The 10484-nt window shown below is 35.1% G+C and overlaps 1 protein-coding gene across 1 annotated transcript; it reads right to left on the bottom strand.

Moving 5' to 3' along the window:
• Window positions 1–6046: 6046 nt before the first annotated feature.
• On the bottom strand, window positions 6047–9360 carry LOC108486443 (glycerol kinase). The gene is made up of 4 exons (XM_017790499.2): window positions 9038–9360; window positions 8639–8860; window positions 7118–8084; window positions 6047–6500 (listed from the first exon to the last, which is right to left on the bottom strand). The coding sequence occupies exons 1-4, from the start codon at window positions 9253–9255 to the stop codon at window positions 6255–6257; spliced, it is 1653 nt and encodes a 550-aa protein (XP_017645988.1). The 5' UTR covers window positions 9256–9360; the 3' UTR covers window positions 6047–6254.
• Window positions 9361–10484: the final 1124 nt, after the last annotated feature.

Raw genomic sequence — 10484 nt, 5'->3', positions numbered from 1 at the left:
AATTCCAGCTAGAAGTTTAATAACCTCGTTCAACCCATCAATGAACCGTTTACACATAATTTTTTTAGGTAGAAACATACTCCCGAGCATACTTGCTCAACTGTACGAATTCTCTTTCATACTCGGTCACCGTCATATGACCCTGTTTCAATTCTAGAAATTCTTTGTGCTTTTGATCAAGGAACCACTAACTTATATATTTCTTCTGGAACTCAGTCTGAAATAAATCCAAGGTAACCCTTTCTCTCGGTACCACAGATACTAATGTGTTCCACCACTGATACGCAGTGTCCCTTAATAACGATATAGCACATTTTAGACACTCGGCTAGCATACACGACAACTCATCAAATACCCTAACAGTGTTTTCAAGCCAAAATTCAGCTCTCTTGGGATCATCATCAATGGTAGCTCTGAACTCTTCGGCCCTATACTTTTGAATCTTATCCACCAGAGGCTTATTTAGTCGTTGAAGTTTCACATCTTGAGGAGCTACGCGAATAAGTTGAGGATTAGGTGGGGATGGAGGTTGTTGAGCAGCCAGATTTGTCCAGACATATTGTGTAAACCATTCGTTCATCATTTCAAAAAAGGCTTCTTTAGCCTCTCCTCCATAACTACTCGTTACAGGTCTAGATTCAGATGGCGCTGTCCCTTGAGCGGAAGCTGGCGCATTACTCTCAACATCGTTAGCTACAACTCGATCAGGATCCATTTACTATACAAAAACACATTTTAAAATTGTTAGGAGTCATCACACTATCACAGTTTATATATGGCATGTATAGCTAGACAGTAACACATGCTATGTTAGTCCGAGAATTGACTAAACCGTAGCTCTGATACCAACAAATGTAACACCCCTAACCCGTATTCAATGCTGAAATAGGGTTACAGAGTATTAACAAACTTATAACACATTCAAACATACATTTCACATCCAATTAAACAAATCATACATTTCATTCACAACCAATCATTGTGTTCCTAATACGAGCCTACAAGGCCCTAAACATACATTGGGTGTGGTTTGGGACTAAACTGAAACTTTGTAAACATTTTGAACACTTAAGAATTTTTCTCAAAAACAGGGGACACACGCCCATGTCACAAGCTGTGTGGACATTCGAAATAGGAGCCCATGGCCGTGTCTCAGCCCATGTCTGACCCCGTGTAACTCTCTAACTTGGGTCACATAGCCAACACACACGCCCATATGGCTAGCTTGTGTGCCTTAAAAATGGCCATACACGCCCGTGTGCCAAGCCGTGTGCTAGGTCATGCCAAACCTATAGGGTATATTGACTTATGCCACACGGCCATGTCACACGCCCGTGTGTGAGAACGTGTAGAGCATACTGACTTGATTTCAATTACAATTTCAATACTAGGGGACACACGACCGTGTACATGATTGTATATCACACACGGCTGAGACACACGCCCGTATGGACAAAAATAGGCTATTTACCACGCCATTTTGCCACCCAACTTGCACAAACCTATATCAAACCAAATTGCACAATTCATGGTATAAAAATAGACATTTAAACATCCAATTCAAGCCTAATCATGCACATTATACCATTAACTTCAATACACACAAGTCATCTAAATATACATTTCCAATTATGCATCATGATGTTCAATTTCACAAACCTATATGTTCTCTAATTTTAACCATTTAGCATATACCATATCTATATCCACAAGCTTCATAATATAAGTCATACTCATATCCATTCATGATCTTACAATACAAACCATAAATGCACATATATATACATAACCATAACAACCAAATTAAGCCAACTTTCATGGCTATATTTACAAACCAAAACATATACATTTACAAGCCATTTCAAATTATCAAAAATAATTATCAATCCATAATCAAAATGACTCAAAAATACCTATACATGTCATATACTCAAAACATAAGCTTAAAAGTACCAAATTGATAGCTTAATAGTGAGATGAAGTCTCCGACGATCCCCAAATCCGAGCTAGCTTAAAAATAACTAGAAAACACAAAAAAAAAAAAAACAATGTAAGCTTTATAACTTAGTAAGCTTGTAATGAAATAATTAAGCAAATTTCACCATTCATTTACATTTTCAAATAAGTAACTAAAATTGCATCAAAACATTAAACACCAAGTTAACATGGAATTTAACCACATAATTGATCTTAAGCTTACAACTTCCTTTGATTCATTGCTCAAATAGTTTTCGTACATACCTATACCGATACGTATCTATTTCTCACCAATTCACATCTTCAAATATACCCGTTGAACCATTTGGAATAGAGGTCGGATACTCAGGAGTCTCTCACACTAAGTGCCAAAATCATGGCCCGAAGCCAACTCAATATATCTCACACTCGAAGTGCTAATATCATGGCCCATAGCCAAATCAGTGAAGCTCACACCCGAAGTGCCAATATCATGGCCTGGAGCCAAATCAATGTATCCCCTAATGACATGTCACTAGTATCCTAATCTATTCCTAAGGTTCAACTGGGAGTTTCAATGCCGAATCATCGTCGAACGTATCTTTAGAGTCGAATTCACAATTCATACAATATCAAAGCATTTAAAACATAATTATATCAATGCTTATTACATACGAACTTACCTCGAACGTAAAAACGACGACACTGGTCAACTAATCTGAGACTTTGTTCTTTCCCCGATCTAAGTCCGTATTTTTCTTTTCTTAATCTATATAATATCAAATTCAGCTTATTCAATTATCTTTCTATTCAATTTAATCCGAAACACTCATTAAAGCACATTTAAATTTTTTCCCCTAATATGTCAACAATTTTACAATTTAGTCCCTAGGCTCGTAAAACAAAATTCATTCAATTTCATCACAACCTAAGCTAGCCAAATATTTATCATACTTATAGCAGCCCAAAATTTTCATTTATTTCACATTTTAACCCCTAAATTCACACATTTCACAATTTAGCCCCTAATTTGCATTTTTATTAAAAATCACTTACAAAACTTGGATATCTATCAACAAGCATTCATAATCAATCAAGAAACTTCAAATACATGCTTATTCATCAATGGAAACATTCAAAATATTTAATATTTTTGCAAATTAGTCCCTGGGCTAGCTAGACCTAGTTGCAACGATTTCAAAAACGTAAAAATCATTAAAAACAGAACAAAAACATACCTTAATTGATCAAAAATAGCTTGACAGAATGAACCCTAAAAAAAATAGCTTTTCTTCTCTTTAACAATCGGCTAGAAGAAAATGGAAGCCTTAAAATTTATGTTTGTTTTATTTAATTAACTTATATTTACAAATTACCAAATTAATCTGAATAATAAACCATTAATATCATCCAAATGGTGTCCATCTTTGTCCACTTATTTTAATAATGGTATAATTACCACTTAAGGACTTTAATTATTTAATTCCATAGCCATTGATACTTTTATCTAATAGAAATCCATTTTACACTTTACACGATTTCGTCCTTTTTATCAAATTGACCAATCAAACGATAAAATTTCTTAATGAAATTTTTTGAAAATTATTCTATCATACTGTAAACATTAAAATAATAATAAAATAAATATTTTGACCTCGGATTTGTGGTCCCAAAATTATTGTTCCGATTTGACTAAAAACGGGTTATTGCATATATGATGCAAAGTAATTGAACCTTTGTCTATTCAGTTGAAGTATAATCTTTCATAGAAGTGATGTATACAAGATGGCTGATTAGGTTGTGAAAAGTTATATCAACTTTGTTCACTTGTAATCTTGGTTTATAGGTTCATAGATTGGAGAATTTGTATTATGAAACATAGGGTTTTGTGAGGAGTAATGTAATTTTGTTACAGGCTTTATTAATATAGATGTAATGTAATTCAACTGATGCCAAAGAAGATGGTTCAAATTTGAACTGGTTTTGCATCTTCATTTTGATTTTATTAATATAGATGTAATGTAATTTAGCTGATGCCAAAGAAGATGATTCAAATTTGAACTGGTTTTGCATCTTCATTTTGATTTTGTTGGCAATAATAGATGGTCTCGTTTACCTCATTTTAAATAGAATGGAAGGTTATTTGACCCTTTTTCAACAAAATTTTATTTATTCTCTAATTGACATGGAATCTTTTACCGTGTGTTTTTAGAATGAAGAACAAGCAGAGCCATTACCAAAGAAGCATAGGAGATACTAAGGCCATTGAAGTTTGGATTTTAAGTATGCCATCTTTCATTGGTCACTTACAGCAAGATGATGATGCTAATATAGGAATGCTCATTTGCTTGTAGACACAACTTGTGTATTAATTGATTTTTGTAATTTTTTTCCCTTTTCCTTGTGCAAGTGCCTTGTGTAACATGGTTATATTTATGTATGTATATGTGCATGTAAAAAAATTGTGAATTCCGTCATAATGTTGTAGTTTGGTTTACACATTTTGTTTAGTGAATTTAGTTAAACAATTAAATGAAAAGAAAAAGTCAAATATATGTTTGTATCATTTAAAATAACTTTTTAAAATAATTTTTTGAAATATTTTCAAGAAAGTGAATTTAGCTAAACAATTAAAAGACAATAAAAATTCAAATGTATGTTTGTTTCATTTAAAATAGCTTTTTTGAAACATTTTCAGGGAATTTACTAAACAACATAAAATATTTTACGCAGTTCCAACCAAACACTAAAAAATATTAATTTTTTCAAAAAAGTAAATTATATTTTAAAAATTATTTTCCTAAAGTGATTTTCAGTCAACTCAAGCCATAGCAATTCCAATGAGATTAGGACCCAAGCTCGCTGATTAGAACCTACTGATCTTTCTTGAATTACAAAGTAAATAATTAATTTTCCCGGGGCAAAGCTAAAGGCCATTCGATTGGAATCTTGGTTACGCGAGGCTAGTTTCTTCCACCTAATTAAGGTTTTGTACATCCGCCTCATTGTCACATATTGTCCTTGTTGTAAGGCTTGATTGAAATGGGCCTAAAGAAAGATAAGTCCCTTTGAAGTAGAGGAATTTTGAAAAATATATAGCCGGATTTTTCCATGTATGACAGAGATATTGTTTTCTTTTTCCTAATTTTTTAATTTGGAAATTAATAGCACTAATCACTAACTTCTCCCGTACACAGGATACTATCCCCAACAGTGGAGGTTTTGCCAAAATTGGGCAACTGATTTCAGACGACCACAAATTCAGGAGTCCTAAAAATTGTGAGTATTTCCTTCCCTCTATGGTAAGCAAAAGATCCTGAGCTCAAGGTTCGCAGCAAACATCCTTGGAAGATCACTCTTACTAATGGGATTGTGACACCCTAAGCCAGTCATCATAAGCAGCTTGACCCCCTTATCCCCTCATAGTACATGCCCAATTTGGCCACATGTATGACGAACGTTAGGCAACCTTTCCTACTTCACCATCATCTGCAATGACTGAAAAATATACGAAGTTTCCCCATCCAATATGCACTGTGACACGATGATTCAATCATATCCATTTTAGTGGCAAGCCTATATATCCGAATCCAAAACGCAACCCACTTGAGAGCATAATTAGATGTTTTAAGATGACCATCATAATCTTTCAACATAAGATTACTTGAATTTCAAACCACTGGGTCACATCCATAACCTTCGTCTCCAAACATAAATTAAATCAAATAATCATTCAGAATCAGAGTTTCCAAATCTTACGCTACTCTCATTCTGAATGACTCGTACAAGCAACTTACGCTTTCAAAATGGAAATATATTTCTGCTCACCAATACTTTATTATTATGCATAATTAAAATCCAATTAAATACCTGATAATTTTACACACGTAACATTAATAAAAAACCAAATCAAAATACTAGAAACTATACAACACATTTAAATACGATTAACACAATAAAAATTAAATTTTTGGCACACTTAGTAATCCGTGTTATGTTCATGTTTAATATACAAGTAAAACCATTAAACATGACATTTTAATTTAAGAAATTTAGCAACTTTAACAGTGAAACCAACAGAACAGCAAACTTCATAGGGAAATGTTGAAAACTAAAACCTTTAATAATGTCTGTGACCGTCATTGAAGCAAAGCAATGACTACCAGAGTAATACATTCAGCATTTTATTCAGTTGAATATAAGCATGGGTTTTCTCTATAAATTCAAAAATAAAATAAAACATCTACAAAAGACGAGACTATGGTCACCAGGAAGTCGAAACAGAAATAACTGTTGTATCACATTTCAAGATCAGCCAAACCAAACGTTCTTTCAACAGCTTTGCACCAAGAATCCACCTTCTTCTTCCTCCATTCTACACTTGATTTTGGGGAGAATATGGATGCAGTTTTGATATTTTGTCCCAAAGCAAAAAGCTCCTCTTCTTTCCACACTCCTACAGCCATTCCAGCAGCATATGCAGCTCCGAGAGCGGTTGTTTCTATGTCAGCTGGTCTGACCACAGAACTTCCCAGCAAGTCCGCCTGTGATCAGCCCCGGAAAGGACCAAAATTTTATCATCAGATGAGCGACTATGAATGGTTTAGACAAGATCTCAACAAGGAATAACAATCATTCAGCAGAAACATGAAAGGTGAAAATAAGGCACTAAACAAGCAGTCTCTTTGATTATATATATAGCATGGCAGTTGAGACTGTAAGAAAAACATTTTTAATTGCAAAACAGACCCGACTCTTCATTTTTCATCAAGTAACCATGTCCAACACATTTGCAAACATAGGTACAGGATTAAGCAAATGTAGGACACATACTTATATTGGATGCTAATATCTGAATTCGGGTAACATTGATCAGGTTTTACCAATAATTATACCCATGGAAATTATCTTCTATATGATTCACTATTTCTCTCTATCCATACATAAAAAGAGAAACAGTCCTATTTTACAAGGAATCCATTGCGCCAAATAAAGAAAGATTGGATAAACGTTCATATCGTAAGTTATTGAGCCAAAATAATATAAGTCATCAAGAACTCTTACGGTCAGGGCTATTTACACGCCAAACTGGAATGCTTATAAATTCGTTGACATCAAGAAAAAAAAGTGAGAAAACAGTTGATACCAATTAGAGCCTAACCTGAATTTGCATTAGGAGGTTGTTGACAGTGGCACCCCCATCCACCCTAAGCAAAAACTCTCCCTTTTCATTCTTGACCTCACCTTTCTCGCCTGCATCTTTGTGCATTGAATCCAATACATCTTTAACTTGAAAACACATGCTTTCAAGAACCGCACGAGCAATGTGAGACTTGCTTGTAAACCTTGTGATTCCAATGCAAATTCCACGAGCATCATCTCGCCACCATGGAGCGAACAAACCATTAAAGGCAGGAACAAAGTAAACCCCACCTGTGCAATCAACCTTTGATGCCAGGCTTTCTATCTCACTTGCAGAGGAAATTATCCCAAGACTGTCTCTTAGCCACTGAACTGCAGCTCCAGCAATAGCAATAGAGCCCTCTAAAGCATAGTTCGTCTGTGCTTTCGGACCAAGCTTGAATGCAAGCGTGGTTAGGAGGCCGTGGGTTGACTTAACAGGCGCAGTACCTGTGTTGAGCAGGATAAAGGCACCAGTTCCATAAGTGCATTTGGCCTCACCCCTACGGCAAGCTTGACCAACCATTGCAGCATGTTGATCACCAAGACATCCTGCAATCGGGACACCAAAAAGAGGCCACCCTTTGGCGATTTTACCAATGACCTCAGCATTACTTACAATTTTTGGCAGAATTTCAGCTGGTATTCCAAGAGTTTTCAACGTCTCTTTATCCCAATCGAGAGTTTTGAGATTCATGAGCATCGTCCGTGATGCATTAGAAACATCAGTGACATGTATCCCACCATTTACACCGCCAGTTAAGTTCCAGATTAACCATGTATCTATTGTTCCAAACAAGGCATCCCCTTTTTTAATAGCAGCTCTAACCTCTTCCTTGTTCTCCATCAACCATAGCAGCTTCACTGCACTAAAATATGTGCTTAAAGGCAAACCACATGATTCCACGAAGTGTGTTCTCCCTCCTGGCAGTTCTTTCTCCAATTTCCTAATATAAAGATCAACTCAAACTTCAAATATATGGAATTCAGACAATCAGTACACAGCAGTAAATGAAACTTCAAACAGTCTTTGGTTCGACTCTTCAATTTTCTTTTAAGTGTATGTATTCAACAGTGATATCTGACTCATACGATAGCTGGTACATGATATGATCCTCCAAGGAGTATCGAAATACATGGGAATCTTGGAAAAAGTTGAGCACATAAAGATGTTGAACACTCAACTGAGTCCTAATCAGAGTAATATAGAACTCAAACCAGGTTATGGAAAGCAAACTAGAGGAATTTATTGTAACAGAAAAGAAGGAATATACATCAACCCAATTCCGAGGATGAAAAATATTTCGTGCTCATGATGGGAACTCTTCAAAAATCAAGACCTTTGATACCCAATTCAAAAGAAAAAAAATCAAACAAAAAACTGAGCAACATTAAGGATGAGAAAATCGAGATGCAAATAAAACCATTATGTTTATTTATCCGGAAAAAGAAAAGAACGAGCAAACAAGTAACAAACAGGAAAAACAAAGGAAATGATTACCTGCAAATAGAGCTGGTACGAACATCCATCCAAACGATCGCGTTATAGAGAGGAGAACCAGTAGATTTGCTCCAAACAACAACTGTTTCTCTTTGATTTGTTAATCCAATTGCTTTCAGTCCACTGTCAACATTGTATCCATCAGCAGTAGCCTTGTCTAGTGCCTTCGTCATGCAAGATCGCACACTCTCCAATATCTCCATTGGATCATGTTCCACCCACCTAACAACCCCCAAAATTCCCCAAAAAATTTTGAAAAAGAAAAAGATAAGTCAATAATTAAATACCTCAAAATTTTCAATCTTCATGTCATATAAAATCATACCCAGATTTTATATTGGTGAAAAAAAGATAAAAGCAACGTGAAAGTTTGATTTGGAAAATTTTCGAAAGGAGTACCCGGCTTCAGGGTAGAACTGAGTGAACTCGACATGGTGGGAACCGATGATTCGAGCAGATTTGTCATAGATGAAGAACCGGGTGCTGGTGGTGCCTTGGTCGATTGAGGCTATGAAAGTTTGCTCCTTGGACATTTTCTTCTTCTGTGGGTTGTTGGTCTTCGATGAAGATATCAAAAAGAGTAAAACCAAAATGAAGCAAGAGGGTATGACTTTCATATATAGTGAAGGTCGTCGTTTCTTACTTTTTCTAGGATATCATTTCCTGTTTTCTCGGGAATCTCGCCAAAAGTTTATACAATATTTTTTATAAATGTGTAAATTAAAATAATAAAAGGTATCCAATGTAATTTATAATGTTTTTACAATCTCAATGACAAGTACGGGGCAAAATTAGCAAAATATGCTGATTTTATTTTTTAATTAGGTTTTTAGGTTTTGTTTATTTAGTTAAGAAAATAGTTCGATTTAGGAAAGAGAAATAGAAGGTGTGGCTAGCTAGATGTGTTTTTCACCAACGATAAAAAGTAACGACTTTTTAAACGTTGCTGCACTAAGGGTAAAAAAATTAATACCCCTAACGGTATATTTTTTATCTTATAAATACCCTCATGTTTTATTTTTTTCATTCACATCTTTCTTTTAACTCTCTTAACTTTCTCAATTTCTCTCAACTCTTTTGTTTTAAATTTTTGATATTTTTATTAAAAATATTATTTTTTAATTATTTCATTTTGAATCAACTTTTCACGAATAGACGCCTTTCTAATCCGCTTTGACGACAAGTATATTTCCACCGCCTAAGCAATAATAGTAAGACAAAATTTTAAATTATGTTAAATTTAAATTTTTTTTTAATTTGAATTTTTTATTATGTAAATAGGCGGATGATCGTGTTCCGAAAGGTTCATTCATAATATGGGAAAGCCTGCGATCACTGAAATTTGTGGCCACTTACAACAAGCTGGATTCTTGCATATGTCTCGCATGACCAAGGGTTGCAAACTCGATTTTACACTAATCAACACATTGGTGGAAAGATAGAGGCCCAAAACACACACTTTTCACCTTCCATGTGTTGAGTGTACAATCACACTTGAGGACACATCGCTACAACTGTAACACCCCGAACCCGAGACCATCGCCGGTGTCGGACACGAGGGGTTAGCAAGCCAAGTTCACTTGTTTTGCCCATCTATTGGACATTTCGGTCAGTGGAAAAACTGCGTCACTGTCGCCTTAAAAATCATATCTCGAGTTTCAAAACTCGGAAACTGGTTTCGTAAATTTTCCCTGAATTTAGACTCATATATCCATCCATGGATTTATTTCTAGAATTTTTGGTCGGGCCAATTGGTACATTTTATTAGTTAAATTCACCCATGTTACAGGGATCGACTGCTCTGACCTTCGCGCCGTATAACTTGAATATCTCTCTGTACAGGGCT

This window comes from Gossypium arboreum, chromosome 6 (genome assembly GCF_025698485.1).
Source record: "Gossypium arboreum isolate Shixiya-1 chromosome 6, ASM2569848v2, whole genome shotgun sequence".
In the NCBI taxonomy this organism is placed as follows: Eukaryota; Viridiplantae; Streptophyta; class Magnoliopsida; order Malvales; family Malvaceae; genus Gossypium; species Gossypium arboreum.
Note: the sequence above shows the minus strand (reverse complement) of the source record. Positions and strands in the feature narration are given on the sequence as shown.

Excerpts from the sequence above, each read along its gene's own strand:
- LOC108486443 (XM_017790499.2), bottom strand. The coding sequence starts at position 9,255 with ATGAAAGTCATACCCTCTTGCTTCATTTTGGTTTTACTCTTTTTGATA. Across the intron at positions 8,861-9,037 it reads CAGTTCTACCCTGAAGCCGG|GTGGGTGGAACATGATCCAA; the intron begins GTACTCCTTTCG and ends GGGGGTTGTTAG. Across the intron at positions 6,501-7,117 it reads ACCTCCTAATGCAAATTCAG|GCGGACTTGCTGGGAAGTTC; the intron begins GTTAGGCTCTAA and ends GGCTGATCACAG.